General features: G+C 39.1%; 1 protein-coding gene across 8 annotated transcripts in view; it reads right to left on the bottom strand.

Moving 5' to 3' along the window:
* nrp1a (neuropilin 1a) overlaps window positions 1-8454 on the bottom strand; it is a 78668-nt gene extending 70214 nt beyond the window's left edge. Inside the window, exons 1-3 of one of the 8 annotated variants that reach the window (XM_077224984.1) lie at window positions 8060-8454; window positions 6691-7017; window positions 4692-4866 (exon numbers count right to left, since the gene is read on the bottom strand). In XM_077224984.1, coding sequence (XP_077081099.1) covers window positions 4692-4866; window positions 6691-6757 — 242 coding nt within the window. In that variant the 5' untranslated portion in view covers window positions 6758-7017; window positions 8060-8454. Of the gene's footprint in view, window positions 1-4691; window positions 4867-6690; window positions 7354-8055 lie in introns of those variants that run through there. The other 7 variants (XM_077224986.1, XM_077224988.1, XM_077224991.1 and 4 more) reach the window with 7 other exon arrangements.
* Window positions 8455-18764: the final 10310 nt, after the last annotated feature.

Raw genomic sequence — 18764 nt, 5'->3', positions numbered from 1 at the left:
TTTGAGATTTCTAATGTCTTCTATGCTCTACTCTGACAAGGGAGGAGATTTGCTACTTCTTTGTTAATACCTAATTGATTTTTCTCACTCCTCACTCCTTTCTCTCTCATTTATCCAACAATAACTTGTACATCCTGTAATTTTTTGTATTTAAATCTTTCCCTTTTTCCTCCTATCCGCCTTCTGCCTCCTCCTCTTCATCTACTCACTTTCTAACAGTATTTTCCTTTTCTTCCCCACTTCCCTACTTCATCACTCTCTCCTCCCCTCATAGATAAGCTCACGCTGAGTGGTGAAGTGCCTATGCTTTCTAAGAGAGAGACGGAGAGCGAGAGAACGAGGAGGACATGAATCAAGCCAGTGACAGAACAGCAGGGAGGACAGCAGATGTCACAGAGAGAGAGAGCTTTTCAATCAGCCTGTCCTTCCAACACACGGGCCAAGGTGAAGCGCTTTAGCTGTGGAAACCCCTTGCCCTGACACACACATGCCGAAAGATACACACAATTTAATTTTTCTCATTAGCCAGAACGCTTTACAACCTCAAGTTGCCCAGTGTCATGTGAGAGGGTTAGAGGGCCAAAGAGAAAATGAGGTGATGAAATGCATACCTTAGAGTGAGAAATGCATGAAAATAATGAATACAACAAACAATATTTGTTTCAGAGCTACAAAATGTTTACTAGCATAGCTCATATAACTTGCTACTGTGCAAATTTGATGAGATAAGTTCACAAGAAAAGTCTGGTTGTATCTCTTAGCACACTATATCTTCAAACAATAAAGGCCTTTTTCGTGGAGATGGCCTAATAAACGTTTTACTAAAATACTCCCCCTGGCTTTCACTGGTCGAACAGACAAATAGCCGAACCCCATTGGTTGAACTGTTTCTACGTTAGGCTGGTCAGGATTCTCAAACAAAAAACGTTTTGAAAGCACCACAGAGTCACAGAGTTTAAACTTTCCAGGGGAATCAACCTGCGAAATGATAGGAGAGAAATTACACACATCATATTTTTTAGACAACTCCCAACTTTTAGAAATCTCCTGTTCTCAACAGTATGCGTAGCCAATGTGGGCACTTTTGTGTATGTTTCCCTATGTTTATGCCTCATTTTCCATCTGGACTGGCTTTAGTAACCCCACCTTGCTCTCGCTCACTAAGACAGCTGCTGCCTCCTTTCCCTGTACCCAGAATTCAGCGCAGAGCCAGAACAAATGTGATTTACAGGCAGTCTAGGGACAAGAAACAATCTCCCAACACAGCAAACGGCTCAGCTCAGTAGCAAAAAAAACACTGCTTTCTGTCTGCTCTGCGACACAAAGCACATCAAAAAAATGGCATCTTTGTGAAATGAAACAGGAGTGGTATACACCTGCTCTAGGAGCTTGGATGGAGTCAGGCACGACTGTCTGCCTCTTATCAACAGCTCACGAATGGCCCGGTACTGCTTTTGATCCTTAGATTGCTTCCCTGACCCTCCCTGAGAATAGATCGCAGTGCTTATGTTTGTTAACAGGGGCCATAAGTATTTAAAACAATCTCTGTCAGGCCAAGCCTCCTCCACTGCCCAGAGGTCAAAGCATTCCCTGACTTTAAAACCCCTCGTCGTTGAGGATGAAAGGAGGCCCGTTGCATTCCATACTTCTTTGGTTTTCCCTTCCGTGACAACCACTGATGAATGTTCATGCCATACATCTCTCTCTGTGTTTATTTGTTGTGGAGGAAAGGAGAGGGCCAGCGTTAGGTATCTGGAAGAAGCAGGGAGAGTTACGACCATTCCCAGCCTGGCTACGGCACCTCTCAGTGGGGGAGAGGAGACCCACAGGGCCCCTGCACTGGAGCACACAAACAATGGATTGAGACCCTGCCATGAGTGGAAGAGCTGTGTTGATATTCAAACACCAGTGAGATCTACTGTTTCACCCTTTCTCTGCTCAGCCACAGCATTAATTCCCATCAACAGCAGGGCATCTGAGCAACTGAATGGGATCGGAGGCATTGAGTGTGTTTCTTAAACCTAAAACTTCTGTATGAAACAACCCATAACTAAATCAAATGCATCTACTGTTAGTGTCTCCATGACTAATCAGCTTTGTCCGAGTCTCTGAGCAACACAGATACAGGATGTGTGGTTTGTTTGGGAAGCCAAGAGTGTATTTGCTTTCTCTGCGGGACTTGTGGCGCTTTGCGGGCTGACCCAGCAGGGCGGCGCTGAAGGTTGGTCACTATAAAGCTGTGCTTTCAGGCTTGAGTCAGGCCTTTTAGTGCCCTCCTTTGGGACCATTCTTGAGCAAGCATTCTCTGAATGCCATCTTGACTATTCACAAGTGCACACACACACGCACAAATCCAAACCGACTGGCCACTGTTGTGCATTCTCTGACTAAGTACAAAGAATATTGCTTTAAGCAGCAAAGCTTTCCAGAGCAAAGCTACACCATGTCCTTTGCCACGTTTCAATAATTCCCCCATCCAACACATCCCTTCACCGTTTCAAGACAGGAATCTAACAATCGGGAGGAAATGTTTCCAGTTTTTGTTTGGTCAGCGGATTGGGGCGCATCAATGATTCATAGTGCTGTCAGAGGAATGTGTTATCTGCAGAGAGCGGCCTCTGACACAACACAGTACACACACACACGGAGACACACTATGACCTCAGTGAAGTCCATCTGCTTTAATAACACTAAATACAGCAGTGTGACACATATTCAACAACGCTGTCATCCTTTTTTTTTGCAGGAAAAGCAGGTCATTTTCTCCAATCACAAACAAAACATCCCTGACATCATCATTCTCGTGCAACACCCAGACTCGACTCTGATCCGGCAGCTGTTTTTTTTCACTAGTGGACATGAAGCATTTCTTGTTTGCTTTGTTGATAACGGACATGTTATGCTGAGCATGTGCGTTCCATTTGTTGCTAATTAGATTGCGAGCGGCGCACTGAAGCGTGTGTTGTAGCTTCCCTCGCTCGGCAGTCCATCTGATAAAGAAGCCATTTCGGCCATCAACAGTTTCCATTATGCAAGAGGCCCTTAATGTGTGTCCAGCTGAATTTGGGAGTCAAGAAAACACCCCCTAATCTAAAGAAACCAGATCCGCCAAACAGATGTCTATCTGGTCTCAGAATTGAATTAGAGATAGAGGTGGTGGTGGTGGAGGGGGGTGTCGCTCATAACTTTCAGCCAATCACAACCAGAATTACTAAACAACTTCAAATTTGTTTGAATGGGCGTCCTCCACAGCAATTTAAAATGATAGATTGAAGTAGAAAGATAATAGAGAGGTACTGAACCCCAGTGAATGGCATATGTTGCCTTGGAGGGGAAACACAACCACAGCACGTTTTAGGACGGGGGAAAAGCCCTGGAGCAAAGTTCCCGCAGAAAGGCAAGAGTGTGTCTTCAAGTTAGCACTTAACATAACTGGTTCTGCTGTTTTATGAACCGCGACCACATGCGAAGGCATAATGCAAAACCAAGCATGGGCTTTTGGCAAACGGTACAAAGCGATTTTTTTGAGTAACGATGAAGCAACTCAAATTGAAATGACTTCCAAACAATTTAATGCAATCACAAAATCACATTCTCAATCCAGCCGATTGGATGGGAGGGGCTAAAAATAAATGGCATTCATGATATCAGCCAAAAAATGTATTTGTTTTAGAGGCGGAGCAAGTTATATTTTGATAGATTTCGAAGACTTTTGGAATAAATCTCTATTGAATCATGGACAAAAAGACAAACATGAAGCTAGTATCCAGTTTGTGTGCAAATCGGAAGGACTTTTGACTTCATAATCCCAAACAGTTTCATATAAAAAGCCTGGCTCACTTTAAAGAGAAAACATTAAACTCAATATATCCACTGACTTCCTCGGGAGCTAAACTTACAATTCTTTAACTTGGCTTGTTCGAACACAGGCAAACCATTTATGGATAATTTCATTAGGAGGGCTCATTATGTCCTCACCATGTGTGTATCCACACTCCATTCACTTTAAGTATGCCCTGGTTGGGGATTTGTGTGTGTGTGATGGAGGGGGAGGGGGGGGGGGGGGGTCTGCTCGTTTCTGGACAGCGAAACCTGAACTCTCAGAAGAGACGGACCCCCTATGAGCAGACAGTGCGGGGTCATCTCGGGCTGTAAATCTCTGTAGGTTTACAGAGCCATAAAAAGGTAAAGATCCTGATAAACGGTGCCATTAATACAAGGCATTCAGTGAACACAAAGGACTCCAGGCGGAAGACTATCTGGGTGGAGGGGATACAGTAACAGAGTCGGCCACACTCTGACTGTACAATGACGTGCCTCAGACCCGCCAGCACAAACAAAGGAAACAGACTGAATGGGAAAGAAGAAAGAGCGAGAGAAGACGGTGGAAATAAGCTACACCAACCAAACCACATGTGAACTAGTGAATCATGATTAAAAAATAGCTTTCAATACCTTATGGTTGAACTTTTTAGCAGTGTGAAGACAGTATGTAAAAAGAAACTCCAACACACAAGTATACAAGTGTTGACTTAATTTGTGTTTCATTTAAAAAATGTTTTTGGAATATCTAGATGAAATCAGCACAAATATGGCCCTCTGCTCTCCACCAGATGAGCGCCTTGCACATACTCTGGCAGCACCAGCAGGGGGCGCACCGCCACACCAAATACTGAACACTGAACACTCACTTGCACTCTCTGTCTTCCAGGTCAAAGTGTGGGTTGAAGTTGATCAAAATCCTCTGGTTCGGTCCTGGAGCTGTAATCACCCATATGCATTTCTGAGACGGGTAGTAAGACACCGGATAACCGGGTGAAGTGAGGTAACTTGCAGTACTGATGTTGATATTGCCCCCACATTTGTCTGAGAGAACAGAAAAGAAAGAAAATATCATTCCCGCTGCATACAATACATTATGATGTGTTTAGGAAGCTTGTGGGAGGTCCACATCAGACTTTTTAACTAGTGGAACGAGAAAGTTCATGCTGATCGACCAGCCTCTCCTTCTATGTTGGTTTACCTAACAATAATTCATACCTAAAGTTAAAGAATACCTACAGTAATAGGAATATAAAAATGAGTTTAAACACAGTGGCTTTTGTTTCAGTAATCCTTTCCATGGTGCAAAAACAATCCATGTTCAATGTGACATTGTCTTAATGGGTTATTTTTAAACGTCTAATACCATACCGCTACTGTAGTTTGACATAAGAATGACTCTGCCGTTTCTCTCCAAATATTATCCTAAGTATAAGAGAGTAAATCTCCTCTAGTCATTTCTGACCTATTTCTAAGCACTAAATAAAGGCTTGATATTTTCGCCTACATTTAATGTCATTATGTGGGAGGGAAGCATGACCTTTGTCTCTTCAATATTTTATTTATTTGCTCTTTCAACTACTCTACAGCTGATCAACACTGCATTTAATCAGATCCATTATCAACAAGTAAACTCATGGAACACCACATGGCTTAACGGAGATGTTTACTACATATAAACACTAACTTTCTGTTAAATAAACACGAATATGGCAGGGCTTTAATGTAAAATTGTCAACATAAAAAGTAGAAGTAATTATACAAAAACAACTCTAGATATTTGAGTGTCTTTCTAAAGTCAAGAATCATCTCTGGATGAAAGTGATGTTTTAAATAAGGTCTAGTAAAGTTTAATGCATTTTTATATTGTTAAACTACACCAAGAGTCCAGCAACACTCGACTGTAATTACTCTTAGAAGTCCAGAATTTGTAATATTTGATCTTTATTTTAATTTATGGATGTACAGTATATGTATGACTTATATAATACATGTAAGTGACCTCTTGAATTTTCGCTTAAATCCTTTATTACGCACATTATGTGACTTTCTGTGATTTAGCAAAGCACCCGCATGAGCGCGCATACAGTACTGAAAAGTGCAAGACTTCTTACAGTAAAATAACTAATATGGCCAAGTCAATAATACCCCAAACAACCTAAATTTATAAATAATAGGCTACTATAGCTATATTTATCTAAACGTAGTCACAACTACGACTAACGGGACACATTTTTATTACTTATAATAGTAATTCTTAATATCAGGGCATGCCAGGTTTTCAGGAATAATTTCAACAATGTTATAAAGTAGTTTCCCTAATTTGCCCGAGATTAGGGGCCGTAACACAAAACATTTAAGCCATTAGATAAACAGAAAACTTTATGTAGCACTTAAAAAATCAATAAGTTATTAACAAACATAATATAATGGTAATGATCGGTTTTCAAATCTTAAACGTATGAAAAGGAGTTTCATGACATTTTTTAATATTTTAATTAACTTTGTTTTCATCATGAATATAATACAATAAGACTACATTTTTTTTCATTTGAATAAATCACAATGAAAAACGAACAATATAAATGTAAAATAATATAGTCACGTTTTTGTAAACATTAATATAATTAATAAAAGTTATTACGAAATATCATGGAACATTTTTGACCACAATCAGACAGCGCGTTTATTGTAATAAAACAAGAAGTGAATATCAGCGCGGATGAAATGCACGGTTTTGACTGTCCATCCAGTGTCAGAAACAGCGGCAGGTGAGAGCAGGTGACCGGACTCAAGTCGCAAACCCTCATCTATAGCTTTCCTCATGTAATCCCCCCAAAAAGTCACTTAAACACCCCGGTAACTCACCATTTTTGATCGCACTGACGATGAGAAAGATTCCCATAAAGAGGATCAACACTAATCCACAATGCATCCTCGATTCCTAGAGTTCTGCGTGTGAAAATTATACACAAATTTGAAAAATTAAGAAAAAAGGAAATCCTTAAATGGTCGTATAGGGATAATTCCTCTCGTTCGGATGGAAGGAAACCAAAAGAACGCGTAAAGGGGGCTGAGAGCTGTAGAAACGCGGGGTTGTGTGCGTCTTCAGGTCGCTTGCATCCTGCCATTCAGCTCTGGTTTCCTCTGCGCTCGCCCAGACGCGCTCTTCTCTCCTTTGCCATTTCCTTTAGCCTGTTAAATAATGACAGAAAAAAACGTTGCAGTTCCGCGAAACAGACGAGCAAACGACCGTAATCCTGTGCGTAAAGCGGGCGAGAGAGCTACTACTTCGGCTGAAACTGACTTGGATATGCGAATCAGCCTCCGCGTAGTAACCCGGCGTTCTGCTTAGTCTCAAAATCTGAGTGAGGAACACAAACATCTGGCGATTGGCTTTGCCGTAACAGCGTCTTAAACAAGGGATACACCCCCTAAATTACGCTTCTCTTCTTCCTAGAGTTTGTTGCTCTGCCGTGTGCCAGACGCGCAGGGGATTCTCATTGGTTTGATTACACATATGCAAAGCCCGACCTATATGGAGCCCAACCTCTCGTATAAAAGAGCCCAGAGACCCCTAGCTCTCCGTGAGACTCTGGCCAGCTCTTGCGCGCGGTGGAAGCGGTCTATGGTGGAACTTGCTGACCAGAATAAATAAATAACATTAGACACTTTTTGCTCTCAAAATGAAAACAGCACAAAAATCGTACGTTCGATGTTGTACTGATTTATGCGGAAACCGTTTCAAACATGAAATAAAAAACACGTAGGCTAAATCGCCCATTGATATTGTGCTATATCGTCTATATTATTTTAATATGCATTTTCTCCATAATTCACGTTTTTGCACATTTGCACACAAACAGCCTTAAGTTAAAATGATTTTTTTTCATCCAGAACTGTCTTCAATATTGCCCAATTCTAAGCATTAGAAGTATGGAAATAGTACAGTGCGTCAATATATAGGGGCAATCTGCATACTTCTTTTAAAGGTTTATCACACTGAAATCTGTTGCAGCCTTGTCTCCTTACACTACATGGTGACTTAAAGCGCGTGTTGCATCCATAAATACAAACATGAGCATTGCGCGTTACGCAGCCGTATGGATAAATAAGTTGGTCATATACAAGAGCGCATCGATTTCGCTTTCGTGCGCGACTGTCTCTTTATTCTAAACACAATATGTTTGTCACTTCAACCGAATCCTTTCTGTTTAGACAAACAATCAGCACTTGCCTACAAGCTGTCAAACCCGTTAACATCCAGTGCAGTAGCTATACGATCCTGTGACCGCGATCGCCCAGCCCGTTATCTTCAATCCCCTCAAATCCGATCTGATCGCGTCTCCCTCCCCAAAATATGAGTCAGTCCTTCCCAACTCCGCTTGTATCCTTCATTTGGCTCTGCGTCTGGCTTTTGCGCAACACCAACCAATCAACCACCGCCGAACTCAACGCGAGGAATCACAGGCTCCTGTCATATTGAGTCAGGCTGAAATTTTCCAATGACTCGATGGTCGAAACCGAGGGACGGGTCCGGGGAGAAGGCAGAAAGCGTGTTACATTCTGAAGGAATCTGAGGGTTTCTGGACTCCGCGAGAACGCGAGTCCATCCAGAGCGCGCCGCGTGCTGATCCACGAAGCCGCATACAGTGTACCATGCTATCCAGTATCCTATACAGAAGCAAAACATTTAATTAATGAACCTTTCTCTTTTAAAATCATTTTCACAATAATTTGCATCCATATCACAACTTATTCTCAATAAATCCTAAAGTTTATATTAAAACGTATTTTTTTGTGCATGGATTATTTATTTACATATAGCCCTCATGGTTTTAGCATTGGACCATCAGTTAAAGTGGGACAAATAGGTTTTATGACCGATTGCCCTTATCAGGAGACAATCAAATGTAGCAGTCATTAATAATTGTCACAAGATTCGTTGTCATTCTCATTCTGAACGAGCACATGATGGAAGATCCGCCCTGCAAATGACTTTAAGGTGGTTTTTCATTGATCATTGGATGGTCAATACAAAAGATGTGTGTTGTTGAAAACGTGAATGTAGGCTAGGGTTTGTCTGAATGATAAAACATGTCATACAACAATTACTGCCTGGATTTTTCCTGTCCAACTGAAAACAGACAGGGTTTCATACTGCATTGTAGCCTGAATTGCACTTCAAATTATAGTTGGGTTTCCATGTTTTCGATGTTTTCATCATTCACTGATCTAGATGATGACCAGATGGACTTGTTGTGGACTTTGCATTGGATCAATAACAAACCAGCTAAAACATTCTAGATTAAGTTAACATGACAAGACTTAGCGTATACTTTATTATCCATCAGTGTTCTCGTGCATCACATCAGGGAAAGGAAAGCAAATTGGTCAGAAGCAAGCTTGAGTTTATTAAATGACATACTATGAAAATTCATCCAATGTTAATTCATTGAAACGGATTTTATAGCCTATTTCACATGCAGGTAAGCCTATAACCTAAATGAAAAGTCTTTAAACGCTGGGAAAAAAAACCTCATGCAATATGTGGCGCCTTGTTGCGCGAATTCTTCGCACTTCGGGGTTAGTGTTTTGATTTGAGATGCCTGAGTCTTCCTGACGGCCCCCGACCGCTACATATAACACACAGACTCGAATGCCTCTCTGAGGAACCCGCATGCTGGACAGAGAAGCTCAAGCCGCTCAACTGTGCGCTCTGTGTCCGACAACACCAGCACGAGTCCTGCACTGCTGTGGGAAGGGCTGAGCTCATGAATATTAACTAGGCCACGCTGACGTTGCTTGGTAACCGCTCTGGAGTGTCCAGTCACGTAATCTAATTCATATTCATAAGTCGCAACACTGCAAGGCTATGGTCGGGAAGCAATACTAATTAAAACATTACAATAAAAATGGAAAATCTAAAAATTCACATTTACTCTTATTGCATTACAGTGATACATTCTGCATGCACAGGATACAACAAAAACATGAAATAATAATAAAAAATAAATTATAAAATTTGAAGACAAAATACAATAAAAATATTTTGAAATAATATATAAATAAATAAACACATAAATAAAATAAAGCAAAATAAAATAATTGTATTTCGTTGCCAAGGAAACACATCATTTTCAGAGTTTAAGTTGATGTAGACCTAGCATACTAAAATAGCAAACTATAACTGAAATAAAAATGAATAAAAACTATATAGACATAATAAATGAAAATAATAAAAATGAAGAAAAAACCCCTAAAAATTATAAAACTTTAACTTAAATTACAATAAAATGGAAAATATAAAAAATTCACATTTACACTTATTGCATTACAGTGATACATTCTGCATGCACAGCAGGATACAACTACAACAAAAACATGATAATAAAATAACAAATTATATATATATATATATATATATATATATATATATATATATATATATATATAAATTAAGATGAAATACAATAAAAATAAGTTGTAATAATAAATCAATAAATAAATCAATAAATCAATAAATAAATAAATAAAGTAAAGTTAAGTAAAATAAAAGAATTGTATTTTGTTGCCAAGGAAACATTTATCATTTTCATAGTTTAATTTGATGTAGCCTACTAGCAAACTAAAAATGAAATAAAAATTAATAAAAACTATATAGACATAATACATGAAAATAATAAAAATGACAAAAATACACAAACATTTTCTAAAACTTTAACTTAAATTACAATAAAAGTTTTTTGCAGTTCAACTCTGAAGCTGCACTTACGCTTCGGCGTGTGTGTGTGTGTGTGTGTGTGTGTGTGTGCGTGTCACAGAGCCGCCCACAAGGCAGCCTCTCCGGAATTACGTCATGCAACAAAGTACCGTATTGTGTGCAAAGGAGAGTGCCAGTGAATTTAAAGTACATGCTTAATGGTCCCATGAAAAAAAGTTTATAACCCCCCCACCCCCCCCGGACGCCCCGGACAGTACATAAAAAGTGCACATGTGCGGGCAAAAGAGGACGTTTGGTCACCATAACTTACTTGTTCAGAGGACATTTTCCGGTGAAAATTCTTATGTTGGTCATACTTCCAAAAAGTATAATGTGTGATTGCTAATGCCAGTATCTACACCGGCGGCGACTGACAGCCGCACATTCTCCTCAAAACATGGGATTCATCCGCGCTGTGCCGTGCCGAGGCACAACCCACGTAAAGTTGATAATTCCGCGAATAACTGCGATTGCAGATTACAAACAGAGATGGCGACAAAGAGGAAAAACTACGGACTGCAGCTTTAATAAAAGTTTCAAACAGTAGTATGCTCTTTCACAAAACCTCAATGAGTTTAATTCATGAGTGCCATGCAGTGATCACCTTTGGAAATAAACATGTTTATGCTGCATTTTATCCCAGTTTTGCATGCAAATGTCTCAAATAATGAGGCAACTTTTACACTTAGCCTATACAAAAGGTTTTAATCATGTACATCTAAGCTATTGTGCTGCTTGTAACAGAAAAGTGCTTATCTCGTTTTTAAAACCTAAACGAATTTAACTGTTGTTGGATGTTTGTCAGATGTGTTGACCTCTGGTCACCCATTACAGAGATCACATACGGCCACATTTTGTCCAGTTCACTGAACTATTGTTGTTTCTCCAGAAAGGAAGTGTAAATGCATTGCTCAGCATATGCTAATCAGGCGCCACTGAAGGAAACTCAGATGTTATAAACAAATCAACTTCCATTGTGATTGTGTCAGAGACATATTGACTATCTCGTGAGTGTGTTCTTTGCAGGAACCCGCCATGCTTTTAAGATAAAATGTGTCCATTTTCTGATAAGATTTGGGAGAGCACTTCCACACTTAGTAATGATATGTTTCTTAAACAAAAGCACCTCATCAGTTTATGACCAATTACTATTAGTAATCCCTGGCACTTTTGTGGATGGAGAGAGAAACAGCCTTTCTATAAAATTGTATTTGACTGGACTCTATTCTCTGGGGGGTAATACAGCTCTGTAACAATGAGATTGAGTAATTTCACAGCGTCTACGGCTGCCATATCTAAAATGGTGGTGGTTTTGCGGGAACAATGCAGAGGCCATTTAACAAATTTGCTCCTTGCTGTCCTGAGTTATCTTTCATACATTCCTGAGGAATAATTAGCGCCCGAACAAAAGCACACATTCCGTTTGTCTGAGTGCATTTGGTTTCCGTTAATAGATCTTTTCTTTTATTTCACAAGTAACCACTCAAAAGGAAAAAAGAAGCATTCATTTGATTACTATGAAGCTGGTATTAATATAGCATTTTGTGTTTATTAATTAAAAGTGTGGTACTGTGTTTTGGAAAAGTTGGCATTACCATAAAACAGAAACCTAATTGGAAACTTTTCCAGTTTTCTGATTTCAACCTCTTAATAAGTCATGATAATTTTAGCCTTGCCTCTAAATGAGAGTGTGTGCCGATTCTCATATCTCTTCTGCCAAAGCTAGAGCCACATGAAAGACTTGGTTTGTTTATTTTGGAGGTTTTGGATCGCTATTGCTAATAAAATAGCATTTACCGCATGAAGTCTCTAATGTTCACTTACATCTGGGATGAAACACCATGAAAGCTCATATAAGCGACTGGTAGACAGTATTGGCATGAGCTGAATATGCATGTATGATGCAAAAGTGCAAATTTAACACTGCAAAAAAAATAATTTACTTAGTATTTTTTGTCTTGTTTGCAGTTCAAATATCTGAAGGGTAAGATGCATTTACTAAAAAAATAAAAGTACAAAAAGATATTAGGTCTTGTTTTCTGTGGGAAAAAAATCTAAATTAAGTGAGTTTTTGCTTAAAACAAGGAACATTTTTGGGGTAAGAAAAATAATCTTAATTCAAATGGAAACAAGATTATTTTTCTTACCTCATTGGCAGATAATTTGCTTGTTTTAAGCAAAACTCACTTCAATTAGATTCGACTTTTGAATTTCGTACCAAAGGTATTTTTTATGCCACATGTTTCTAAATGTGTGTTAATGCATCCAGAATTCCAGTCAAAATTTAGATACATTAATTTAAACTGTTGCCAGCTGTAGTTAGTTATTGGGCCCAGAACATTACACACACACACACACACACACACACACACACACACACACACACACACACACACACACACACCCACACCCGCACGCACGCACGCACGCACGCACGCACGCACACACACACACACACACACACACACACACACACACACACACACACACACACACACACACACACACACACACACACACACACACACACACACACACAGTGTAGTGTTTCCATGTTTTATGGGGACTTTCCATAGACATAATGATTTTTATACTGTACAAACTGTATATTCTATTCCCTTACACTAACCCTACCCCTAAACCTACCCATCACAGGAGACTTTCTGCATTTTTACATTTTCAAAAAACATCACTTAGTATGATTTATAAGCTGTTTTCCTCATGGGGACCAAAAAATGTCCCCACACGAACAAGGATTTCAGATATTGCCATCCTTATGGGGACATTTTGTCCCCATAATGTAGGGTTTACCAGGCCACACATACACACACACACACACACACACACACACACACACACACACACACACACACACACACACACACACACACACACACACACACACACACACACACACACACACACACACACACACACACACACACACACACACACACACACACACAACTACATTACCACCTACAACTATACACAATGTTGCCATTGCCTTTGTTAATGGGAACATTAAAGAACGCCTTTCTGTAAAGCTGTGTTGTCCAATCCCACTCCTGTCTTAAGCTGTTTCCCAAAAGCATCTAAAGTTGATTGTGTGTCCCAATATTTTAGTCCATATACAGTATTGTCTAGTTCCTCTACATATGAAGTCACTTAGCAAGTGTAGTTTTTAGCTTGATTCTAGTAACATTTTTCTTATAGGTTTGTGTTTGTCTGTGCGATCTGAGTGAGGCAAACATCCCCAAAACTAATTTAATAACACAAACTTCCAAGAGCTATTTTAGGGCTCTGTGCTTCATTAGAGCTATCAGCAAAATCCACACAGTGGCTGATGTTCACTTTCATCCTTCAGCTTTTTTGCTCTTAGCGTAGACGCAATGTCTACTGAGATCCCTTGATTAGAAAAGAAAAACAACTTCCAGAGTCTATTGATCCACTGGGACCCCAACAGATCAAGATGAAGAGTGATGCTCACAAAATCAGAGGAAACCAGCCAAAATGAAGGCAAATGTGAGCAGAATTTGTTGTGTTTTACATCGCTGAAGAGTGCCATTACCGTAGTAATGCAGTAATGAGGTGATTCCTATGTATCTCACCACAGAGAGAGGCATACATGTAAGAGATACACGTTTCATTGCATTAATGCTACTCAAAGACTGACTCAAATGACCCAAATTTGTCATCACGCAAACTTTGATGCCTAATCAAATGATTCATCCTGAAAGGAATGATCAGCGCTCAAAGGATCCATCCGAGGATTACATCGCAGAAGCTTTACCCTTCATTTAATTGGATTGCAGACACACCAAGTCAAAACCTCACATGAAATGGAGGTTGCTTTCATTGCAATGCGTTTCAGCACACTCGTCGACATTTTCTGCATATGAAAAGAGGCAGACGGAATGAAATATTCCTGTCACACATCCATATGCAACAGCTGAAACTCAAAAGGAGATTCATAAATATCAGAACGGCAGAGGTGCACCTGACAGAAAACTCAGAGAGAGACGTAGGTGGAATTGTGCTGAGATGAAGAAGTGTCTGCTCAGATTCAGCTGGGTTTTTGTTGCAAATCCGTCCGACTCTGAGTATGAAGCATCACTTTGTGAGCATCAGACTTTGAATGTTTCCCTCGTGGCGGAGACTGAGTCAGGCTGAAAATTAGATGGATCCCCTTTTGATCTTTCTACAAGTGAGAAAATTTTGAAAATGGAGAAGCTTCACCATGCAAAAGAAGTCTTCATGGTTTCACATCAGAGATGAAGACTAGACCCTCCAATACCAATGACTAGAACTAGAGCCACTGAGACCCAGATATTTATATGGAAGCTTGTTTCCGCCACAGAATGAAAAATAAACAAGGTAATTGCGATTTTTATAACTCACAATTGTGACTTTTTCTCAGAATTGTGAGATATAAAGTCAAAATTGCGTGAAATAAAGTCGCAATTGCGTGTTATAAAGTCAGAATTGCGAGATGTAAAGTCAGAATTGCGTGAAATAAAGTCGCAATTGCGTGTTATAAAGTCAGAATTGCGAGATGTAAAGTCAGAATTGCGTGAAATAAAGTCGCAATTGCGTGTTATAAAGTCAGAATTGCGAGATGTAAAGTCAAAATTGCGTGAAATAAAGTCGCAATTGCGTGTTATAAAGTCAGAATTGCGAGATATAAAGTCAGAATTGCGAGATGTAAAGTCAGAATTGCGTGAAATAAAGTCGCAATTGCGTGTTATAAAGTCAGAATTGCGAGATGTAAAGTCAAAATTGCGTGTTATAAAGTCAGAATTGCGAGATGTAAAGTCAGAATTGCGTGAAATAAAGTCGCAATTGCGTGTTATAAAGTCAGAATTGCGAGATATAAAGTCAGAATTGCGTGTTATAAAGTCAGAATTGCGAGATGTAAAGTCAGAATTGCGTGAAATAAAGTCGCAATTGCGTGTTATAAAGTCAGAATTGCGAGATGTAAAGTCAGAATTGCGTGAAATAAAGTCGCAATTGCGTGTTATAAAGTCAGAATTGCGAGATGTAAAGTCAGAATTGCGTGAAATAAAGTCGCAATTGCGTGTTATAAAGTCAGAATTGCGAGATGTAAAGTCAAAATTGCGTGTTATAAAGTCAGAATTGCGAGATGTAAAGTCAGAATTGCGTGAAATAAAGTCGCAATTGCGTGTTATAAAGTCAGAATTGCGAGATATAAAGTCAGAATTGCGTGTTATAAAGTCAGAATTGCGAGATGTAAAGTCAGAATTGCGTGAAATAAAGTCGCAATTGCGTGTTATAAAGTCAGAATTGCGAGATGTAAAGTCAGAATTGCGTGAAATAAAGTCGCAATTGCGTGTTATAAAGTCAGAATTGCGAGATGTAAAGTCAAAATTGCGAGAAATATACTTGAAATTCTGACTTTTCTCTCAGAATTGCATGTTTGTATCTCGCAAGTATGACTTTATAATACGCAATTGGGAGATATAAAGTCAGAATTGCATGATAAAAAAGAGGGGGAAAAAGTCAGTCTTTTTTTCCCCATAGAATTGGACTTTATAACTCGCAATTGCGAGTTTATATCTCACAATTCTGAGAAAATATGTCAGAATTGCGAGTTATAAACTCCTAATTGCGAGAAAAAAAGTCAGAATTGTCAGTTTTTTCTCTCGCAATTCTGACTTTATAACACGCAATTGCGACTTTATTTCACGCAGTTCTCACAATTGCAAGATATGAAGTCAGAATTGTGAGAAAAAAAGTCAGAATTGTGAGATAAAAAGTTGCAATTAGTATTATTATTTATTTATTTAGTGGCGGAAACAAGCTTCCATACATTTACATTTACCATTCAGCAGAAAACTTTATCCAAAGTGACAAATGGGGCCACAGTAACGTGAAGTGCACTACAAAGTTTTAATAATGCTCAGAAGAGTACAGGCTAGAAAAGACAGATTCAATAGAGAAAGAACAGTTTTTCTTTTTAAATAGAAATAATAAGTGCATTAGTAGAACTGAGTCAAGTTTTCTTGGAAGAGATGTATCTTTATAATTTTTTTTATGGTTGCAAAACAGCATTTAATATAAATAATGGGTAACACTTTATTTTGATGGTCCATTTTGAACATTCTGTTGACTATAAGTAACTTTGCAACTACATGTCAACTAACTCTCATTAGAGTATTAGCAGACTGTCTGATTAATATCTGCTAACACTTTATTTTGATCCTCCTAAACAGACATTACTGACTATAATTAACTTTACAAGTACATGTCAAGTACTTATCCTAACCCTAACTCTACCAGTCTACAGATACTCTAAGACTCCAATGAGAGTTAGTAGAGATGCAGCAATGTTACCTATAGTCAACAGAATGTGTTAAAGGGACCATCAAAATAAAGTGGAACCAAATAATGTGCTCGTTCTGTAACAGAGCCATGAAATTCTTGCCAATTCTTGACCTGTGTTTGAGGTAATTATGATCTTTAGTATGCTGGAAACAGACTCTGGTGGTCTAGACCATAAACCAAGACTCAGACAGCGAATTTATGTTTAAAGACAATAACTTATGAGACCCAGAGCACGTTTATGCCGTTTTGAGTGACCTCAGGCTTCAAGACGACAAGTCCAAAGATCAGAAGTGACTAGGGTAAGTATGCCCAACTCCCATTGTCTCAATTCAGCATGTGTTTGGTCAATAATTATCCCGACAGGTGGCAGTGCGAGGACTCCCCTGCTGACCACATCAGACGGGGGTTTCAGCTCACAGCAACACAAAGACTTCAGTCTCCGGCATCAAGCACAGGAAAGCCCCTACAACACACACACAGCTAAGATAGTAAAGATTAACAGATACAGGGAGAGATTAGACCATGAAACATGAGAACACAAGACTGCGGGTGTGTTAAGAGGAGCTGGGTCAAACACTCTTGTGTGTGTGTGTGTGTGTGTGTGTGTGTGTGTGTGTGTGTGTGTGTGTGTGTGTGTGTGTGTGTGTGTGTGTGTAGACGTGTGTGGGGATGTTAAGGTCGAAGGTATAGGGCTAATGTTTGATCTCTTCCTGTTGGGTTTATGTCAAAGGGTCATGTGACTCAGCCACTGTTTTAGTATTAGATCACTTACACGAGATGAAAAAGATAGCTTGATTATATCATGGGTTCTAGGGTGTGTGTGTGTGTGTGTGTGTGTGTGTGTGTGTGTGGCCTGGAAAACCATGGAAAACCTGGAAAAGACAAAATGTCCCCAACAAAGATGGAAATCCTTGTCCTTGTGGGGTCATTTTTGGTCCCCATGAGGAAAACAGCTTATAAATCATACTAAGTGATGTTTTTCTGTAAATGTAAAAATGCTGAAAGTTTTATGTAGGTATAGGGTTAGTGTAAAGGGAAAGAATATACAGTTTGTACAGTATATATATATATATATATATCATTATGTCGAGTCCGCATAAAACATGAAAACACAACATGTGTGTGTATGTGTTAAGCGAGATAGATTTAAAAGTATTTAAGTATAAGCCTTTAGATAAAAAGCTTAGGTTAAAGATCATTCAAAACAAAGTTTGTCAAGTCTAAACTTTTACAAACTAACTGGTAGAGTACCAATTTAAAACTACATTTTAAACTACTGTAAAAGTTGTGCTGCTTCAAATGTCAGTTTCAGTGCAGCTTCAGAGTCTCGACACGATCCCAGCCGAGGAATAAGAGTCTTATCTAGACACACCATCATTCATTTTCAAAAAATAAATACAAATAAATATACTTTTAACCACAAATGCTCGTCTTGCACTAGCTCTGCGATGCTCCACGCATTACGTAATCACGTTGAAAGGTCACGTGTGTTCAGTTTCAGAAATGTAGGGTAATCTCTACCTACCCGAAGTGATAAAATAAAATAAAATTCTGCATCAAAATTAATAGGCAAGACAAGTAGTTTGTTTAGGCATGGTTTGTAAGGAATTACAAACCTGCGCACATATATTCAAACGCACATAACTATAGAATCAATTCTTAATGCGCATGTGAACGCCATCAGCGTCTATCACAGGTTCACGTTTAAAGTCTGTTTAGAGAGAACGGTGTCGTCTTAGCGGCCCCTAATTTAATAACAAATGATCATTTATACGGAAGTGAATCAATCAAAACTAACTTTAGCTGGAAATAACAATATTCAAGAACCACTATA

Source organism: Siphateles boraxobius, unplaced genomic scaffold (assembly GCF_051911475.1).
Source record: "Siphateles boraxobius isolate OS27281-9 unplaced genomic scaffold, OSU_SipBor_1 97, whole genome shotgun sequence".
Classification (NCBI taxonomy): Eukaryota; Metazoa; Chordata; class Actinopteri; order Cypriniformes; family Leuciscidae; genus Siphateles; species Siphateles boraxobius.
Note: the sequence above shows the minus strand (reverse complement) of the source record. Positions and strands in the feature narration are given on the sequence as shown.